At 42.4% G+C, this 21,744-nt stretch overlaps 2 protein-coding genes across 2 annotated transcripts; one reads left to right on the top strand and one right to left on the bottom strand.

Annotated features, from left to right (window-relative positions):
- Window positions 1-980: 980 nt before the first annotated feature.
- On the bottom strand, window positions 981-10,115 carry LOC143825156 (vomeronasal type-2 receptor 26-like). Its single transcript, XM_077313181.1, has 9 exons — window positions 9,947-10,115; window positions 9,812-9,860; window positions 7,984-8,129; window positions 6,538-6,712; window positions 5,833-6,124; window positions 4,367-5,212; window positions 3,143-3,370; window positions 2,347-2,473; window positions 981-1,897 (listed from the first exon to the last, which is right to left on the bottom strand). The coding sequence occupies exons 1-9, from the start codon at window positions 10,113-10,115 to the stop codon at window positions 981-983; spliced, it is 2,949 nt and encodes a 982-aa protein (XP_077169296.1).
- Window positions 10,116-10,274: 159 nt separating this feature from the next.
- On the top strand, window positions 10,275-18,200 carry LOC143825155 (vomeronasal type-2 receptor 26-like). The gene is made up of 6 exons (XM_077313180.1): window positions 10,275-10,501; window positions 11,617-11,911; window positions 13,151-14,008; window positions 15,049-15,276; window positions 16,202-16,328; window positions 17,299-18,200. Exons 1-6 carry the CDS (start codon window positions 10,275-10,277, stop codon window positions 18,198-18,200), a joined length of 2,637 nt encoding a protein of 878 aa, XP_077169295.1.
- Window positions 18,201-21,744: the final 3,544 nt, after the last annotated feature.

The following is a 21,744-nucleotide window of genomic DNA, read 5'->3' as shown; positions in this document are numbered from 1 at the left end:
TTGAACTAGTAACCTGACATACATCAGACAGAAATTCAGCCTTTGGATCACCTTCTCTCTTAGGCCAAGGAAAAGATATGCTGGAATATCAACCATAGTCAAGAAATTTGCTTGTAAAAGTAGGCAACAATTAGATATATATTAAAAAAAACACCAACAAAAGCCTCCAGGTCATGCTTCCTCCAACCCACACCCCAATGTCTTAGTATGTCATGTCCTGATTTGAAAGAAACTATATCAGACATGTTGGAAGACCCACTGGAACGACAGAAACCTTTGCCATGTTTTCACAGCCATCATCATACTTTAGATATCTTTTTCCACACACACAATTAAGGCAAATGGCAGCTAGTGTATTTTTATGGTGCTCCTCTTAAGTGCCTCATGAATGACTAGTGATGCCAGGCTCCATGTGGGACCTGGGAGTCCTCCGGAATTACAGCTCATGCCCAAGCAACAGAGATCAATTCCTCTGTATGGCATTAAACCCCATTGAAATTCCTCTCCTCCCCAATCCCTGTCCTCTCCAGGGTCCATCCCAAAGTCTTCAGGTTTTTCCCAACCCAGAGCTGGCAACCCTATGAATAACTCGACAAAGCCTTGAGTTGCAAAAGAAGAAAAGGGGTATAGTTGGGTGTGTGTGGGGAAGCAACAGATGAGATGGTTGATGGGATGTCCAGTGATCTAACAAAATACATCCAAGAATTGGATTATCCATTGATGATAAACTGGATTTATTCATATACAATGGGCAGGTTTCATATTCAGATCAAAATATTTTTATCTGATTTTCCCCTCCCATAGCAGGCTACAGAAGTACATGTGAAATGAAACGAGTGGGATCTGCAAAAGGAAGATGGATCTGTGGAAATCACCAGTTTAGTTTGGAGCAGACCCAAAGTATGCTGTTCTCTGTTGTCCAAAATTTCTCCTAACCTTGTCCAGAAGAAAGGAATTCCTGGAGAAACAAGGAACACATTTTAATCAGATCTTGTACTCTGAATTCTCCATGTTAACTGCCCTTGGCTATTTAAGTGAGGCTTAAGGAGAATGATATAACATTTTGGGGCAAAAATGCATCCAAGTAAGCCAGTGCTGGAGGCTAAAATCGAAAAGATCTCCACAGCCACCATATATTTCCCCTTGGTGCTTAGGTAAGCAGGAACAAACGAAACCCAGACACTGCAAAAGACCAACATGCTGAAAGTGATGAATTTGGCTTCATTAAAGGTATCGGGCAACTTCCTAGCAAAGAAAGCCACAATGAAGCTGACCATTGCCATTAAAGATGTATATCCCATCACTAAATAAAACATGGCCACTGACCCCTTATTACACTCAACCACGATTTCGTCAGCCAGAGACTTCATGTCAAAATCTGGGAATGGAGGAGTGGTACACAGCCAAATGATACAAATGATTACTTGAATAAGGGATCCAGAAAGAACCACCATGTTTGTGAGCCTTTTGCCTATCCAAATTCTCATTCTAGACCCTGGCTTCGTGGCCATGAAAGCCAGAATCACATTGATGGTTTTCGCCAAGACACAAGAAATAGCCACCGAGAAGATGATGCCAAAAGCCATTTGTCGGAGAAGACAAGTGATGATTCCGGGTTGGCCGATGTATAACAATGAGGAGAGGAAACAGAGAATGAGGGAAATGAGGAGAATGTAAGTGAGATCCCGGTTGTTGGCTTTGACCACAGGAGTGTTTTTGTACTTAATGAAGATGGAAAGAACCACAGCTGTGATAAAGGCAAAGGAACACGCCAGGAGTGCTATGCTGATGCCCAAATTTTCATCATAAGAGAGGAAGTTTAAAAATTTGGGAAGACATTTATCTCGGTCCCTGTTTGCATACTGATCTTCAGGGCATGAGAAACAGTGGTCCATGTCTGTAAAAGAGAATAGATTTTATTTCAGAAAATTCCCAAGATGAAATGAACAATTCTTCTCTTGCATTACTTTTTAAACCCTAAGAAATAGTGGCCATGTCAGGAGCCAGTATTTCTAAAAAATCTGAATTTAGCTCTGTTATAAATATTTATTTAGCTCTTCAACAGCCAGAGGAAAAGAGAGATCAAATCACATCCCAATCAAAGGAAAGATCTTTATCTGCTAAAACAAGGAATTTTTTTTGTTTAATATAGAATAAATTATATCTACATATTTAAAAACAATGTAATGATTTTGATCACTTCAAAAGTATCTAAACATTATATTCTCCTATTTCCACCTGCACACATTACTCCCTCCCTTACAAAAAGAAGAGCATGCACCAAATAGCATGTGTTGGAGACAGGTTAAATCTTCTTCAGTGTGGTAAAGGCATGATGTCTCTTACCCATCTGGTCTGAAATCTTTCCATCTGGACATCGAGCACAGTCATAGCAACAAAATGGCTTCCCCTCTTGCTTTTTCCTGCTGTAACCTGGAAGACATTTCTCATTACACAAAGAAGAAGGTGGCACCTATTCATGAACAAGAGAGTGGAAGACATGTTGCCATACTTAGTAAAACAGTCTTCTCATGGCCTAACCTAAACCTGAACAATATCATGTTGTCACATATGTAGAAATTCGACAAATGTTGCATTTGGCTGTTTGAACATTAAACCAACTCCATTTTCAGACCTGAAGTTTACTGTTTGATGATGAAAGTTAACCCCCATGAAATACTATTCAAAATACTTTATTTTTAAACCTCCAAATTCAACAACATGTTTATCTAGAAATGTCAAAAAATGTTCCACATACCTTCAAATTGGCTATTGTCAGTTCTCCGGGATGTGTGACTGTAGTCTGGGGGCTTTAGTCCTTGATGTTTTGTCAGTAACTGTGGCTGGCATTTTCAGAAGTAGACATGGAGAGATTCCCATTATGCTCTGTCCAATTTCTGAAGATGAAAGCCAAAGTTACTGGTGAAATGTCAGGGACGAAGACCAGCAAACTATGGCTACACAGCCTGGAAAGCCCACAACAGCCAGTTGACTCTGGCCATAAAAGCCTTCAACAATTCATACATTCAAATTATCAGATTATTGGGAAATACTGGACTGTTTGGCTAATTTTCCTATCTAACTGGAATGGAAACACTTCTTTGCTTAGCTTTGTTCTTTAGTTCGTACAATCAGATCCCACCTGGTTAAATGCGCTGGGCCATGTGATTATGTCTTCATTCATGGTGAACGTTCTGTCTGGTGAAGCCTGTGAACCAGTCCACCCTACTGTCACAGTTAAGAAGGAGTTGTTTGGGAACAATACCCAGTTCACAATATCAAATCCAGTCCTTATTTCACCATTCTCATCCAACGACACTTCCTCTCCGGCACCATTGTTGAACGAGAGGCCTCTCAGGAAATGGTGAAGCTATGTTGAAAGAAGCAAAACTCTTATAAACATTCTGAAGGATGGCATTTTGGTGTTTTTTGTTTGTTTGTCATTTCCAAATTCTGTAAGCAGATGTTTTTGAAAAGGAAATAATTTGTTTCCTTGCTGACAGATGTAACTGTGTTAAGGTGTTTTCACATCAATATGTTTCCATCCATGTAGTGGTTAGGAGTGCGGACTTCTAATCTGGCGAGCCGGATTTGGATCTGTGCTCCCCCAAATGGAACCAGCTAGGTGACCTTGGGCTTGCCACAGCACTGATAAAGCTGTTCTGACTGAGCAGGAATATCAGGGCTCTCTCAGCCTCACCTACCTCACAAGGTGTCTGTTGTGGGGAGAGGAAAGGGAAGGCAATTGTAAGCCCCTTTGAGACTCCTTTGGGTAGAGAAAAGTGGCATAGAAAAACCAAATCTTCTTCCTCAATAATATCAGGGTTCTCTCAGCCTCACCCACCTCACAGGCTGTCTGTTGTGGGGAGAGGAAAGGGAAGGCGACTGTAAGCCGCTTTGAGACTCCTTCGGGTAGGGAAAAGTGGCATATAAGAACCAACTCTTCTTCTTCTTCAATATGTTTCCATGTAAACATAAAGGGGGAACTGTATTTCATGATGGACCTTCCATCTCAAACATGTGGATATGATTCTGCCAACATTTTGGAGGTGTCCCTGTTTATTCTCAGTTCTGCAATCCTGCTTCTATGAATCCTGGGTCTCCTCCCACATTCCGAAAGGCTTTAGAAAGCATGCAAGTTACATGGGCAAAGGGGGTTCCCCTTACTCTCACAAAACAACCCTTCTGAGATAGTCAAAGCAGCTTGCATGCTGTTACTTAGCTTTTAAACATATTAAACCTGAAATCCTAAGTATACTTTCCTGCAAATAAGTGCCACAGATTGGAGCTGACTTTTCAGTAAACCTCCTGAAGACTGCACCTAAAAATACTAAGTAGAGAAAGGATCTTAGAATTCAGATATTACCTTCCAGGGTTGAAACTGCAGAGGTGTTAATTTGTCTCCATCCAGCACTGGCTTGGGTCTGAGTCTGGATGCATACATAGCGTGCAAAGAATGTGCTATAGCATAGATAGCATTGTAGATGCTGTATCTTTGGCCGGCTAAGGTTGTTACAAAATCAATACCAGGTAAGGTTTTAAGTTGGTCTTCCCCACTGCAGCTGATCTCCTCTTCCCCGAAATCTGGCAATAAACAGTGAGATGCTTGATTCCAAAAGACCCTGAAAATGTCAATCCATTTCGGCCAATGAGCACTTAAGAGGTGAAGGAAGTTTTGGAACCCTGGCACAACACCTGCATGAACCTCAAAAGATAAAGCACCATGAAGAGCACGTTTTAGGAAAGCCCAATGCAAACTCCCTGATTCAAAATTCCAGTGGGCGGTCATGACCCACAGTTTACCTATAGATATCTCTGAATTTTCAGCTATTTTTAGCAATATCCCCAACGGAATGGTGGTGTGAACGTCTACGTATACGATCAGCACATTGGTTTCCGTTTTGCTCAAAAAACGGGACATGTTCCGAAAGTGTTCCCTGAAATTGGGAACTTGCAAAGAAAAATTCATGGTGGCTAGTCTTTCAATGAAGGCAGCACAGATGCCATTCCGGGACATCATTGGAACCAGCGTCTGTAAGAAATGCTCGCCTTTATCATCCTCGGGTGCAATGATCCCAACCCACTTCCACTGGAAATGCCGAAGGAACTGAGTAATGGCATTGTAATGATGTCTTTCATTGGGAACCATTGGGTAGAAGGAAGGGACCTTGGCTCTATTGAGTTTCTCTGAAGCAAATAAAGAATAAGCCACCTGTTAGGAGACAAATGTAAATATTTCCAGATGTGGTTACGCACATCTAACCATCATGGGTCTGTTGGGTGTCTTATCGTCAAGGAACATGTGCTCCCCTATTATAATTGCCTTTAAACAGATGCTAAGATAAAATTCTCATTTCCTCCCAAGGAAGAATATCAAACAATTACTGGGCAATACACTTCTGCTTAGGATATTGGACCACAAAGCATATAATGGCATAAGATGGCTTAATTTGGATATTAAGACGCAGTTTGCTAATTTGCCACAATTTACTTTTGCCTTATGAATGTATGCTTATGATCCTCGTTTCATTTAGTCTGAGGAAGAGTACATGCACTCGAAACCTCATGCCTTGAATAAAACTTTGTTGGTCTTAAAGGTGCTATTGGACCCAATTTGTGTTGTCTAATTCCTTCAGGTGTCACTTGATTCAGTCATTGTTCTGCTGCTTCATACTAACATGGCTACACTTGAATCTACAACCTCGTTGTTTAACATGAATCAAAGAATCACATTTCTGTCTTCATTGGTTCTTCTGCCCCTTAAAGAACTCTGGATATACAAAGGAAGGGAGGAAAGCTCACATTATAAGAACTTCATATCACATTTCATACCTGTGGAATCTTATAAATGGGTAAGATGTTGGTCATTGAGAGAGAAGTTTCTGAGTCTGGCCCTCCAACGACGGCAACCAGATTCATTGCGGGGTCACAGTTGTAGTTGGGGATCGGCTTATCCCGGGCTGCAATAAGGCTCAGGACGCTCTTATAAATAATCTTTCCCTCAGAATAGCTGTGATAAATGTGGAACCCCAGTGTGGAATTGGGTAAAATCTTGAGGTTCTTATTGATCTGTTTCACAGCATACACCAAGGAGAGGGCACACAGGTTTTCCTCAGGTTTTGGTCTGAAGTGAAAAAATGATGCATTGTAATTTGATGACATTGCACCGAAAGATGTCAAAAAGAAGTCTGGATGGAAAATTTTAGGAGGAGGGTAAACATCTAGGATAACTATGGCATGAGAAGTGAGTGGGATAGACAAGGGAGGCAAAGCTAAAATGAAGGCATATCAAGTATGTGAAATTGGTGCACATACAGATTATATGTACATTTTCATGCATCCTTGTACATAGTTCATATTTTAAATATATAATATAAGGATATACATAGGGTTAAACCCTTCATTACTCAGTGGGGAAAACTTCTGTGCCAACATGCTCTGGACTTAAAGGCTCTTTTTTTTTTTTTTTTTTTTAGCAGGGAATAATTCCTATCGACAGGGAACATCACCTGACTCTTAAAGAGGGAAAATCCTTACACGGATAGCTGAACAGCCCATGGATTAGGACGTTGCTTGAAGTCTATGACGGGATATAAAGTTACAAAGTGAGAAGCGATCCCCCCAATGATGAAGTCGCCTTCCTGATAATACTCATGTGGGATCTGAAGGGGATCGTTCATGCGGCACATAATGTTTCGAGCAGTACATTGCGCTTGGAGAAGGAGCAATAACAAGAGCATCAGAAACACCATGACCACCCTGAGAGCCCTTATTTTCCCTGCCTTCACTCAGTGCTAAGTTCTGAATTTTATAAATCATTTTCAACACATGTTCACCGGGTGACGATACCCTGCCTTAAACGGCTTCTGAGTCAGCTGATGGGATAGTTTAGTGCCTGGTTGTTAATCTCAAACGACAGTAACCAGTTTGAGAACTCAGTGCCTGCTTAGAATTCTCAACATTCATGGAAGGGCCTATATAGGTTTTCCAGCTTGGCTATGTATAATGTTTATTGTCTAAAAAGATAATCAGCGAGAGTTCTTTTTTTTTTTAAGAGAAAGACATTGATGGATAGAGTCCAGAGATAATGACAAGGTTCGCAATTGCCTCCCTAAAGTATTGCACAGCACATAATATAGTGTGAAGCAGAATAATTGAAGGATTGACTGATCAAATCAAAGCTTATTATATTCCTGAGGGGAATATAACTCGGGCAAAATATGCATTATAAGTGGTATTGGCATGACTTTGTGAGCTGTTTTGGAGAAAAGTATGTTAGGAATATTTCAGAGAGTAGCCATGTTGGCAGGTGGTTGAACAACTAGATTTTGAATCTAGTAGCACCAACAAGGTTATCTGGCAATGGAAACACTGACTCTGAAAAATATATCTGTCTCTAAGGTGTTAATGGCATCACATCTAAATATTAACCAATTCACTATTTGCTGCTCCCCAAGGCTAGAGAACGTATTGTTGTCCACTTGGTGTCTCTGAGAAAATAAGAGCCCCTAGTTAATTCCTAGTTGGACTATCTACATGATGATGGTGCTAGAGATGTGCACAGAAACAGCATCAAAAGATTGGTAAATGTGAGAAGGATGGAAGGAAGGAAAAGTCAAAGAGAAAGAGGACTAGAGAAAGGAATGGTGGGAAAAGAAACAGGGGAAGGGGGAAGAAAGGAGGAAATGGGGAGGCTTCTCCGGGGAGCCCTGCATCCCATGGGAATGGCAGGAGGCTGTTTCTGGACAGAGGGTCAATCCAGACGGTGTGCTGTCATGGCCCCAATTCAGCATGTGTACACAAAAACCAACCCTAGTTCAGCATGTGGGCCACTCCAGTCTCAATTCAGCGTGCACCGAGCCCTGATCCAGGGAGCAGCACACAAAAGCTTCTCCTGGCAGGGCTAGCAGGGGGGCATTTCTGGAGCAGTGCCATGGCCCTGAACCCTGGCATACTGCAGGGAGGCTTCCTGGTCCCCCAGACCCAGACTTGCACTACTAAGTCTGGCCAAGGTCTCAATGGGCCCAGTAGGGTGGGGGACAGGCCTTTGCAGGGTCTTTCCAGCCTCCCCTGGCCCCACATAGGTGCTGGCAGAGGCATCAGTGGGCCCAGCAGGGTGAGTGTAATTGCTAATAACAATAAACATCAAATAATTCATAAACTTGTCACAGTATCTTCCTTCAATTAAAATATTTAATTGATAGCAAAATTTGTTTCAAGAACCAAAAAACCTTTCAGTCTGTATGTTCTTCAGTTCAGTTCAATATCAAAGAAAATCAAAAACAGTTGTATGTTACAATCAAACATGAAAACATTGATGGACAAAGAACTTACAGAGGGTGTCTCCAGTTACTGCCTCTGCCAGCTTTTCTCAACTTTTTTGCACTGAGAAACCCTGAATTATTCTTGAGGTTTTGAGAAATCCCAGAAATGAGCTGGTGGGCCCTTATTGGCTGAGTGCAATTTGAGCTGATTGGCCCTTATTGGCCGAGTGTAAGATTAGGGCCCTAATTGGCCCTAATTGGCTGACTGCAATTTGAGCTGATTGGCCTTTATTGGCTGAGTGCAATTTGGCCCTTATTGGCTGAATGCAATTTGAGCTAATTGGCCCTAATTGGCTGAGTGGAATTTGAGCTGATTGGCCCTAATTGGCCCTAATTGGTTGAGTGCAATTTGAGCTGATTGGCCCTAATTGGCCCTAACTGGCTGAGTGCAATTTGGTCCTTATTGGGTGAGTGCAATTTGAGCTGATTGTCCCTAATTTGCTGAGTGCAATTTGACTTGATTGGCCCTAATTGGCCCTAATTGGATGAGTGCAAGTTGAGCTGATTGTCCCTAATTGTCCCTTATTGGCTGAGTGCAATTTGAGTTGATTGGCCCTAATTGGATGAGTGCAAGTTGAGCTGATTGTCCCTAATTGTCCCTTATTGGCTGAGTGCAATTTGAGCTGATTGGCCCTAATTGGCTGAGTGCAATTTGAGTTATTGGCCCTAATTGACTGAGTGCAATTTGAGCTGCTTGTCCCTAATTGTTCCTGATTGGCTGAGTGCAATTTGAGCTGATTGTCCCTAGTTGGCTGAGTGCAATTTGAGCTGATTGGCCCTTATTGGTTTAGTGCAATTTGAGCTGGTTGGCCCTTATTGGCTGAGTGCAATTTGAACTGATTGGCCTTCATTGGCAGAGTCTCTATTGGTGGCACACCAGCAGGGAGGGCCAATCAGGTAGGGAGTGAGTTGGATGCAGGTAAGTTCAACTTTATAATGTTTAGTGATAACATGAGCAATATTGCCTGTGAACGTGGTGACTAATTGCAGTGAGCTGATTTTAGTCCAGTTAAAGATAAAGGTATCCCCTGTGCAAGCACCGAGTCATGCCTGACCCTTGGGGTGACACCCTCTAGCGTTTTCATGGCAGACTCAATACAGGGTGGTTTGCCAGTACATTCCCCAGTCAATACCATTTTACCCCCCAGCAGCAAGCTGGGTCCTCATTTTACCGACCTCGGAAGGATGGAAGGCTGAGTCGACCTTGAGCTGGTTGCTGGGATTGAACTCCCAGCCTCATGGGCAGACAGCTTCAGATAGCATTTCTGCCATTTACCACTCTGCACCACAAGAGACTCTTCAGTCCAGTTAGACAAAGCCTAACTATTTACTGCTATCTTTTCCTGCTGCTAATTCTGTCATAATGCAGCAAGTTAGAGTTCTGGAGAAGTCTCGGAGGTAGAGGGGAGGATGTTCTCCCAATGGCTGGGTTTGGTGCCACAACAACAGCAGTACACGGAAAAGCTAATTTTCTGCTCTATAATTACCAGTTAACACTCACGGTAACTGCCCAGGTATATAATGCCCAGTGGGTTCCTGAAAGGCACAAGGTAAATAAAGAAGAAACCGAGAAAATGGCAATAAGGAGCCCTTGAGGCCCACAAGACTTTAAGAGCATATACTTTCAAGAATCAATGCTCCCTTTGTCAAAATTCTTGGAAATGCCACTCTGATAATAGATAGTTTAGTAAAGGGCCAAATAGCTGTGGCCGTCTTCAAATCTGAGCAGTCCAGACTAGGACTTGTGGAGCTGAGGAAGCAGGAGTTGTGTTTATTAATCCTCCTTAGCATTGCATCTGTACCGTTTAAGTAAGATGCAGGAAGCAGCACTGTCAAAGTTACAAACTGAGAAACTGCAGGCACTAAGGCTATAAGGTTTGGCTTTATGCTAAGCAGGCTGCAATGCTGCCAGGAAGGTACATGTTATTGAAGGAAAGCGTCCTTTACAGAATGGTAGCACTCCTGGTGCTGTTGCTAGGGCTACTGCCTCATGTTGTCGACCACAGCACGAAGACTTGTTGCATGAATTGCCACGTAAGAGACCCCCTCCCCATTTCCCATGAGTTCTATCAGCCGGGAGACTTGGTCATTGGAATGCTTGTTTCTCAGGTCTTGTTCTTGGATCGCTCCACTCATTTCAGGGAACGACCATCTCAGATGCGGAAGAAGGAAATCATGTGAGGAATTCTCCACTTTCTTCCCCTGTCCTATGTATTTTAAAGGGCGCAATAACCAACTCTGAATACCAAACAATTATATCTTGAATATGAAAAACATTTCGCCCAGGGGATATGTAGAGTTTGCTCAACTTTTCTGCATATGTTTGTTTTTATTTGCTCTGAAGTCACTCCTGTTCCTTCAATATCTCATTCTAATATAGTCATGACAAGACTATTCATTGCATTTGTCCTGCTTTCCCCACTGGAATCCTATTTCCTTATGACCGCCATGGAAGTACAAGTTCCTTAACTACCCCACTTCCACTCCTCTTTGCTGCTCAGTATCAAGAACCCCTGGTTTCCCATTAGATTTACTTAATATAGACATCATATTATGCTCTTCTGTCTTTAGTACTTTTCTCATGCCTTTATGTTTTGAATGACTGGAGATGAGCAGGTCCACGGGTCATTTACCATGCAATCCTAGGCAGAGTTTTCTAGTAGCTATGCACAGAATTGCACTATATATGGTGAATATAGTACACCATATTGTATAAATGGTGGATTGGCCATGATTCTAGTTTAATTCTGAAGTCTGTTAACCTCAGCCCCCACCTATAATATGAGGAATATTACCGACCTAACCTTACAATGTTCAAGTAAGGATCATTCACCCGAAAGACTTTGAACACAACTCTGAAATGGCATCGTGTAGACCTTTACTTCAATCTTTATAGCATTTCATGTTCAGGTGGGAAGGGTAGACAATAAAAATAAACTTATTCTTATTCCATGTATTCAATATTTATTCAAAAACATATACACCCGATTTTTCAAATCCTTTGGATATCGCATGCTAGTTGATCTTAAATTGCAGTTGTTGGAATATGCCTTATGAATGCAATTCAGGATACCCCTGCAGCATACCTGTCAGAGGCACAGTCAAGGTTTAATTGGGGAATTAGCAAAGACAGGTAGAAAGAGATGTTATGTTCATGTTGTCTTCTTTTAGTCATTTTACGAGGCCTTCTTTCTTTCTTTCTTTCTTTCTTTCTTTCTTTCTTTCTTTCTTTCTTTCTTTCTTTCTTTCTTTCTTTCTTTCTTTCTTTCTTTCTTTCTTTCTTTCTATTCAGTGGCCTGATGCCAAAAAACTATCAGCACATTCTGGCCTTGATATTTGCTGTCAAGGAGATCAATGAAAATCCTGCAGTCTTACCAAATGTCAGCTTGGGGTTCCACATCTATGACAAGAACTACAATTCACAGAAGACTTTTCGTGGCACTCTGGCTCTGCTTTCCACAAAGCACAAGTTCATTCCCAACTACAAATGTGATGTTCAGAACCACTTGGTAGCTGTCATTGGGGGACTCGTTCCTAGGATCACCATCAACATGGGCATCATCTTAAACTCATACAAGATTCCACAGGTAAATTGAGTGCTTACAAACCTGGAGGCATCAGAACTGGCGTATGAAATAGAAGAATGGTTTTGTAATTCTGGGGAAAATGTGGGATTGAGAAACAGAAATCTCTATTGGGCAATTCCTGGGAGGTAGAGACATGGGAGGATAGAGTTTGGGGAGGTGTGAGCTCAGCAATTATGTGATATCATGGGGTACCCCCTCTGAAGGTAACATTCTTTCTAGAAGCAACTCAATATTGAAGCTAAGAAGTAAACCGGTGTTTGAAAATTGTATTAAGGGTGGAAGTCTGGTGTAATTTAGGCCTAGTTCTCACAAGCAATAATGAATAAGGTTGTAAAAGAAAGCATTCTAGAACCCGAATTTGGAAGTAGGTCAAGTTCAGCCAATGATTTTCCATCTCACCTACTTCTCATAAGAAATATACTTAATCCAAGCAGAAGGCAGATGTAAGCAGAAGGCAAGGTGGAAACTGGTTTGTTTGTGATATAGGCTCTCTCATTTGGTGAACATTGAGTAGGGTGCAGCCTGTCAAAACCGTATTTTATACTTTGGCCTTGTACCGCTTGACCGGCCTTGCTGTGGATTATTTCCTGTCCTATCTGCATATCACACTGGTGCTGTGGATTATTTCCTGCCACTTCTTCCTCCTGGCTGCTGAGAAGTGGCAGGAAGGAGTGAGAACAGCCAGCCCTGCTCCATAGCCAGATACCTCAGTAAGCAGAGAGAGGGAAGTGGAGCAGGGGGAGGCAAACTATAGGCACCCTCGGAGGCACTGTGTGAATCAGCTCTGTTCACCAGCAAGGCCTCTCCAGGGATGATACCAGGTCCTGTTGCATTACTGCATGTAGCAGACTTTGCATCTAGCTATATATTCTTAGGAGCTTCATGTTTTATTCTTTGCCACCAAGCAGGTCTTATTGTAATGATCTACTAATATTCCTATTTTAGTATATATTTGCTGCTCAATCCTTGGGTTCCTGACTTGTTCTCTCAGGCTGGGTTTTTGTTCCCTTTTTGTTTTTCACCATCCAAAAACTGGCCAGGGTTAACCCTACCTAACTTCCACGATCTGGCAAGATCAGACTTGCCTGGATTATTTGGGTCAGGGCACTATTTAGCAACAACAACAACAAAAATGTATTTGAAGGAACGTGTTGCATAGCAGCAAATGTATTAAGGTCACAAAACACACAGAGTTTGTACTGGACTACATTTTAAAAGCTTGAGTATATCTTTTCCCAGCTCACTTATGGATCGTTTGTCTCAGGAATGAGTGACGAAATATTACTCTCCTACTTGTACCATATGGTTCCAAATGAAAGCCACCAGTACACTGGGATTGTCCAGTTGCTCCTGCATTTCAGGTGGACATGGATTGGGCTCTTTATTCCAGGAGATGACAATGGAGAACGTTTTTTTCAAGCCTTGGACCCATTGTTTTACCAGAATGGTATCTGTCTTGCCTTTGTAGAAAGAATTCAAAAAACTAACAATAGAGATGAAAATGGAAAGTTACTTTTAATCTGGTTGAAAAAATTTCCATCTCTCATGAGAATCAAAGCCAATGTGTTTGTTGTCTATGGGACATTTCCTTCCATGTGGCAATTGAGTTGGCTTCTTAATATGACAGCCCTAGATTTACCTGTAGGAAAGGTATGGATTGTGACAGCACACTGGGATTTCAGATCAACAACCCGTGAAAGAGACCACAGTGTAGAACCATTCCATGGTGCTATCTCCATTGCAGTTCACTCAACGGAACCACCGGGATTCAGAAATTTTCTTAAGCATGTAAATCCTTCTTGGTCAAAAGGCGATGGTTTTATCCGGGACTTTTGGGAGCAGGCATTTAGATGTTCATTGAAAAATTCCATTATGAGTGAAAGTGAGAAAAGCGAAGTAAGCTGTACTGGACAGGAGAAGCTGGAGAACCTTCCTGGACCATTATTTGAAATGAGCATGACTGGCTACAGCTACAGTATTTACAATGCTCTTTATGCCATTGCACATGCCCTCCATGCTATGTATGAAACCAGAATCAAATACCAAACATGGGCAGCTAGAAAGAAGGTAGAACCTTGGAACCCACAACCGTGGCAGGTAAATGGACCCCAAGGACACATTTCTAATTTTGTTCTAAGTAAGCGATCCAAACATTGTATGCCCAAACTTTCACTGCATTACTTTTCAAAAATCTTCACTGTCACAATTTCCAAGGAAATTCTTTGTTGAACTCGTATTTCTCACTTCTCAGTTATACTAATCTCTGATCAGCAACTTGTTTTGGTTCTTTAATAATATTTGCTTGTTCCCTATAGCTACAATCCATTTTATTGAACTATTCCACTGCTTAAAGGAAGCTACATCTTTTTTTAAAAAAAGAGATGCATGAGAAAAAGAAAAGATGGCCCATTTTTCAAAGCTCAACTTTTCTACCAAGTTCTTTTGCACACCTACCATTTGCTCCATTTTTTCCAGCTGTGCCTTTGCAAGGCATGGGTAAGGTGAGCAAGTTAGAATTGATTGGATATAAGCAGGCATCAATTAAGGAAAGCCTGTCTGGGATAGAGCTCTGTCAATCTCACTGAGTAGAACCCCAACCATCTTTGCTCAATCTCCTCTTCATACTACAGATCCTATTCCACATGACGTTTGTCTCCAGAATCCCTGCTTTGGTTGACCCTGAGGTTAGATGCATAGGAACCCAAGACAGAGCTCTCTTGGACACAGCATCAAAATTTAGCAACTTCAACCCCAGGGTGACGCGTTTGTGTTCCTCTGTCAATGTCTTCTACAGGCATGTGCAGACTTCATTTGATGTATCCTCAGTAACCGTTATTGGCCCTCCTCCCTAATTCTGATGATCTATGTGCACTTGTTTCTATTGAATTGTTTTAATAATGTAAACATAATTGTTCATAATTCAAATGTCTTAATGTCCTTGGGGACCCTGATTGGCTGGAAATGCAGCATTCAAATGTGTTAAATAAATAAAAAACCCTATTCCCAGCATATTCTGCATTTGGTGGCTCATGGGGGGGGGGGACCCCTTCCTTTCTTTTTCACTAAGAGAAAAGCTGCTTGGATCCAACCCAATGGAAGGATGCCAACAGCTTGCTTGTCCTGTTATCTCTGAACAGCTCCATCACTTTTTGAGGACCATCTCCTTCAACAACAGTGCTGGAGAGACTATGTATTTTGATGAAAACAGAGAAATGTCTGCTGTATTTGGTGTTATAAACTGGAGAACTTTCACAAACAAGTCTGTTACTAGAGTACAAATCGGAAGCCTCAATCCTCATGCTCTTGCAGGAAAGGAGTTAACTATTCAGGATGACATTGTTGCATGGCACAGAACGTTTAACCAGGTGGGATTCAAATGCAGAAGATATTTGATAAATATTTCAACAAAATCTAATCTGGTGACATCTCACTATTTCCCATTAGCAGTATAGCTGATTGAGAAAGACATGGAAGAATTACAATGAACTCAGAGTCCGGTAGCACCTTTAAGACCAACAAAGATGTATTCAAGGCGTGAGCTTTCGAGTGCAAGTATTCTTCATCTGTCTAGGGCCCTCTTCTCCAGGACATGCAGCCCAGTCACTAAAGAGAGTTAGTAAAGGATCAGGTGTTAATGCTGGCTTTGACGTTTCAGATGGTAGTGTTAGCAGAGTAAATAAGGGAATAAGGTTGCACACCCTGATTTACTAATAGGTAAGAGTTTATTAAGGAATTTCTATACTTGATAGTGCAGAGGAGAGACAGAGACAGGAGCTGACTACATGCCTAACTAAGAGAGAGAGATGGACTGGAACTGTGGCTTCCGAGAAGAAGGAGGAAATTGCCCTAAGAGTGTCTGGAGACAGACAAGGAATGACAGGAGGGAAGGTCCTGACCTCACTGTCCTATCTAATCATCTTCTTGCTGCCCCCTGCAGGGTCTCCATCTCTTCTTCTTTGTACACCAGACATTGTCAATTCCAACAGGTAGAACCATACAGTCTTCTTGAAACTCTAATGCAGGGGTAGTCAACCTGTGGTCCTCCAGATGTCCATGAACTACAATTCCCATGAGCCCCTGCCAGCAAATGCTGACAGGGGCTCATGAGAATTGTAGTCCATGGACATCTGGAGGACCACAGGTTGACTACCCCTGCTCTAATGAATGGGAAAGACATTCCAACGCAGCTATGAAATGTGAGGTTCACAAAGATGACTGTACTTGTTCATTATGTAATGAAATCAAAACTCTCAAGGAAATCAATCCTAAAGTGCTATACTTTCTGGACAGGTGCTGCCCATTTCTGTGTGCAATGACAACTGCTGCCCTGGTTACAGCAGGAGAACAAAGGAAGGGAAGCCATTTTGCTGTTATGATTGTATTCCATGTCCAGAAGGGAAGATCAGCGATAAATCAGGTAAGACAAAATCTTCAAAGATTTCAGTTTACCACCCATTTGACAGAGTCAAAGGCTTTGAAGTAGGGTTGTGCAAAGTGGCCCCGATTTGGACTGATTTGGATTTGGATGAAGCCAATTTGGACTGATTTGGCTTCGAATCAAGCCGACTTGGACTGATTCAGCTTCAGACGGAGCGGACAAAGCGCTTCAGCACCAATGGAATTCAATGATGCCATTGACTTTCACTGGAAATCCCTGCTTCCCCACCTATCCTGAGAGCTGAGGGGAGTGGGTGTAAGTTACACCCCTCAAACTTCTGCCATGAACGGCCAAATGAAGAGAGTCAATCAGGTTTGGGAGCAATACCTCCACTGCTTCATCAACTGTCTCCAGGACAATTGGACCCACCTTCTAGCACTAGTGGAGTATGCGTAAAATAATACTCCACATGTGAGCACGGGTAGGTCACCCTTTGAAGTGGTGCATGAGTACGCTTCCCCCTCATTCCCAGTGTTAATTAAACCACCCAGAGAGGCTGCAGCGATCCCCCCAAGGGTGTACGAGTGGGCGACCAGGACCCAGGAAACCTGGTCTGAGGTGTCTGCCACTTTAAACAAAGCCAAGGCAGATTTCAAAAAGTGGGCAGACCGCAGTTGGCAGCCCGCCCCCTCTTATGCGGTGGGGAACGAGGTGTTCATTTCCACAAAGCATTTGAAAAATCGTAGATCCTGTAGAAAACCGAGTTATCAATTTGTGGGGCCCTTCAAAATCACCGAGGTAAGAAATGAGGTGGCCGTCACAGTTGAACTCCCAGCAGCTTACAAAAAGGTTCACCCGGTTTTTCATGCCAGCCTAGTGAAGAAGGCACCGCCACCTGACCAGTGGCATCCGAAATCACCACGTCCCCCTCCAGTCATGGTGGGGGACGAGACCCACTATGAGTTGTCTTTGTACTCTCTCACACACACAAACACCTATTTCTTTCCAGATATGGATGCCTGCGTCACATGCCCAGAAGTCTACTACACAAATTTGGATCACAATCAATGCATTCCCAAGACTATAAGTTATCTCTCCTATGAAGAACCTCTGGGGATCAGTCTGGCTTTTTCTTCTAGCTCTTTTGCTCTGGCCACAGTTTTAGTGCTCGGCACCTTCCTCAAACACCAAGATACTCCCATTGTCAAAGCCAACAACCGGACCCTCACCTACATTCTCCTCACTTCCTTGTTTCTCTGCTTCCTCTGCTCCTTGATGTTCATTGGTCAGCCTGTACAAGTGACCTGCCTTCTTAGACAAACTGCGTTTGGCATGATCTTCTCTGTGGCCATTTCTAGTGTTTTGGGCAAAACCATCACCGTAGTGTTAGCATTTGTGGCCACTCAACCAGGATCCAGAGTGAACAAATGGATGGGGAATAGACTGGCAGTTTCTACTGTCTTTTCCTGCACGTTTCTACAAGCTGTCATTTGTACTCTTTGGCTAAGTTCTTCACCTCCATTTCCAGCTATGGATATGAACACATTGACTGGGATGATCATAATGGAATGCAACGAAGGATCAGTCCTTTGGTTCTATTGTGTCCTGGGTTATCTCGGCTTTCTAGCCACGTTAAGCTTGATTGTGGCTTTCCAAGCCAGGAAGTTGCCAGCCAGTTTCAACGAAGCGAGGTTTATCACTTTCAGTATGCTGGTATTCTGCAGTGTTTGGCTGTCCTTCATCCCAACCTACCTGAGTGCCAAGGGCAAATACATGGTGGCTGTTGAGATCTTCTCCATCTTATGCTCCTGTGCTGGGCTCCTCGTTTGCATCTTTGCCCCTAAATGCTACATCATTGTATTGAGGCCTAAACTGAACACTAAAGGGAAACTAATGAGGAAAAATAAATAACGTTACTCAATTATCCTGACTGCTGTTTTTGATGTCAATATTGTTTAGCAGAAGAGCCTCTTATGGTGCAGGGTGGTAAGGGAGCCAAAATGCTGTCTGAAGCTCTGACCATGAGGTTGGGAGTTCAATCCCGGCAGCCAGCTCAAGGTTGACTCAGGCTTCCATCCTTCCGAGTTCGGTAAAATGATTACCCAACTTGCTGCGTGGTAAAATGGTAATGATTGGGGAAGGTACTGGCAAACCACCCCGTATTGAGTCTACCATGAAAATGCTGGAGGGCATCACCCCAAGGGTCAGACATGACTCGGTGCTTACACAGGGGATACCTTTACCTTTAACTGGACTAAAATCAGCTCACTGCAATTAGTCACCATGTTACAGGCAATATTGTTCATGTTATCACTAAACATTATAAAATTGAACTTACCTGCAGCCAACTCACTCCCTACCTGATTGGCCCTCCCTGCTGGTGTGCCACCAATAGAGACAGAGCACTCTGCCAATGAAGGCCAATCATCTCAAACTGCACTCAGCCAATGAAGGCCAATCAACTCAAATAGCACTCAGTCAATAAGGTCCGATCAACTCACATTGCACTCCGCCAATCAACTCAAATTGCACTCAGCCAATTAAGGCCAATCAACTCACATTGCACTCAGCCAATTAGGGCCAATCAGCTCAAATTGCACTCAGCCAACAAGGGACAATCAGCTCAAATTGCACTCAGCCAATTAGGGCTAATCAACTCACATTGGACTCATCCAATTAGGGCCAATCAACTCATATTGTACTCTGCCAGTTAGGGCCAATTAGGGCCAATCAACTCAAGGTTGACTCAGCCGGCTCAAGGTTGACTCAGCCTTCCATCCTTCTGAAATCGGTAAAATGAGTACCCAGATTGCTGGGGGGTAAAAGGTAAAGACTGGGGAAGGGAATAGCAAACCACCCCATAATGAGTCTGCCAAGAAAATGCTAGAAGGCATCACCCCAAGGGTAAGACATGACTCGGTGCTTGCACAGGGGATACCTTTACCTTTATCTTAGTGTTTGGCAGAGGGTTCTCTGAAGAGGATGTAGTGCACAAACTTTAGGATGGAGTCAGGGGTAGCATAGTCAGAGATATGGGGTGGAAAAATGTGCAAGATGGAAACTGTTCACATGCTTTATTTTCTGTAGGACATTTTCCATTTCTGAAGAGCTTTTTGTTCCATATGAATGCAGACTATTGCTAATGGATGATATAGATCATGGTTATTAAAATATTCTAACCTATTTTTGTTACGATACGATAACATTTCTTGTATGTAGCCAAAGGCCATTACAAAACACAATTAAAACAACATGGCACAAATATAAATAAATAAAAAAATATTTCTCCAATGTTGTGTACCTAAAAATGTAAACATGGACTACTAAGTTACAATAAAAGGGATAAAATGGTGTATCAAGGTGGATGCGCCTGTAAAAATGCATTAGCTTGAATCTTCCTGGCAGCCAGAGCAAAAAGTGCCACCCTATATGAGATATAGGGGTCGACATCTGATAACAGATAGGTGACTTTGTTAAAATCAGAAATAGGGTGTGAGTTTGGTAATAACTTGGCAAAGAATTTGCCCCTGGGTTCGGAGTACAGGGGACAAGCCAAAACATAGTGGGGCAGGTCCTCCATAGATGGATTTCCACATATACACAGGCGTCGGGCTGTGGGTATTCGGAGATATCGCCCAGAGAGCATGGCTGATGGCATCATTTGAAACCGCAAAGATGTTAGGGCCATTCAAAGATTACGTGTTGTTATATTTACTAAATATGATGCTCTATTATGGTCTTTTTGATTGTTTTATACCATGGGGCTGATTGTGATAGCAGAATTGAAGAGTGGTCAGTGAGTCAGCTTTGAACACCCAATCACGTAAATCAGAAATATTGGCTGATGTATGCAGTAAGTCATCTGGTACCTATTTTTGTTGGAATAAGCAAAATCTATAGCATGCATGATTCAAAAGCATATACACAAACATATATCAGAACATTCTAAGAAGCCCTGACTTGTGCACATTTATTTGGAGTTGTGTAAAGGCCTTAATTGCATTTGTATGGTCATAGGTATCTGTCCATATCATTGCACACACATTCAAATCTTGTGTTTGATCAATGCATGTAGAGGAGGAACAAGGTACAAGCAAGTTGGCTTTGTCCCCACCTCCATGGGATCACTACCTTGTGAGCATAGTCTGTGTCCTCAGGAGAAATATATTTTTATAGACACAGTTCCCATGATCATGCTTTTAAAATTAGCTCACTCATGAGGACAGTGTATACCAGGGGTAGTCAAACTGCGGCCCTCCAGATGTCCATGGACTACAATTCCCAGGAGCCCCTGCCAGCGAATGCTGGAATGCTGGAGGGCCGCAGTTTGACTACCCCTGGTGTATACACTTCTCACTAATAGATGGAAGTAGAGAGCAGGCCACTGTACTTGTACTTGTTCCTCCCTTATACACATGGGCCAAACACATGACTGAAACATTGGCAGCAGGCTCATGTGCTTGTGTGGGCAGTAATCCCTTCTATATAACAAAGTAGGGCCTTTGTGTACTTTGAAATGAACATGAATAAATCACATGCAATCAAAACAAGGAAGAGCTGGTTGGATTCGGAGCAACTTAGGTAGAGATAGTCTCAATTGCTTGAGATAATGCTTGTGAGTTTTAAAACCAGAATGATTCTTATAGCTGGAATGTTTTTATCTTTTATAATACTTAAGTCATCAATGATTCTTTTATCTTGTTAATGCCAGATGTTTTTTATGTACCTTGTAATTTGACTACTGGTCTAGTACCGTGATAATAAAGACTTGACTTGACGAATAAATCACATCTGAGTTTGTGATAGCGGAGCCTAAATACTATGTGCAACTTGAGTTACAGTATCACATTCATGTTCCCTGAAAGCACTTCTTTCCAATAGCGGATCGCTGGGGAAGGAGGCAAGCTGAACAGCAAACGGTACAGATGATTCTAGCTGAATCTGTGTACATTTACAGTTCCTGCATAGTTTATTCGGGACACAAAGTTCTATATTCCTTAGCATGGTGTGTGGCTGCTGGTAGTACAATGAATGCAGCAGTGGCCTACTGAGGCCCCAAGAGATAGCAAAAGAAGTTAGAAGGTCTTGATGAAACTTTCTGATCTGAACACATTTGACTCAGGCTTAGTCAATGGCATTTGCTGTAACCTATGGTTACCTGAAATCAGTTTAGAGAACTTAATGCTCAGGCAATTCCCTTAGGGGCAAATGCAAGCTTTCCCCTGCAATTATATCCAATGGTACCAGCAACAAGTGTAATCCAAGCAGGCATCAGGTGTCAACTAACTTGGAAATGAACTTTAACAAGCAACTAATTATTAACCAGGAGAGTGCTGCAGGCAAAGAGCAATTTTTGACTCTTGGAAGCAGATGCTGCTTCTCGCACACCCTGTTTTGATCATGTCAGCATTCGGATGTCACAGCTGGTGACAGCAGGGCATACACAGAGACATTC

The sequence above is a fragment of the Paroedura picta genome, chromosome 16, assembly GCF_049243985.1.
Source record: "Paroedura picta isolate Pp20150507F chromosome 16, Ppicta_v3.0, whole genome shotgun sequence".
Taxonomy (NCBI): Eukaryota; Metazoa; Chordata; class Lepidosauria; order Squamata; family Gekkonidae; genus Paroedura; species Paroedura picta.
Note: the sequence above shows the minus strand (reverse complement) of the source record. Positions and strands in the feature narration are given on the sequence as shown.

Bases quoted from the DNA above. Each gene is read 5' to 3' on its own strand.
- LOC143825156 (XM_077313181.1), bottom strand. From the start codon at position 10,115: ATGCTAAGGAGGATTAATAAACACAACTCCTGCTTCCTCAGCTCCACA. The intron at 9,861-9,946 runs GTATATGCTCTT...TGTGCCTTTCAG, and splicing joins GGGAGCATTGATTCTTGAAA to GAACCCACTGGGCATTATAT. The intron at 6,713-7,983 runs GTCTGGGGGACC...TCCTTCTCCAAG, and splicing joins ACTTAGTAGTGCAAGTCTGG to CGCAATGTACTGCTCGAAAC.
- LOC143825155 (XM_077313180.1), top strand. From the start codon at position 10,275: ATGGTAGCACTCCTGGTGCTGTTGCTAGGGCTACTGCCTCATGTTGTC. The intron at 10,502-11,616 runs GTGAGGAATTCT...CTTTCTATTCAG, and splicing joins ATGCGGAAGAAGGAAATCAT to TGGCCTGATGCCAAAAAACT. The intron at 15,277-16,201 runs GTGGGATTCAAA...CTTTCTGGACAG, and splicing joins GGCACAGAACGTTTAACCAG to GTGCTGCCCATTTCTGTGTG.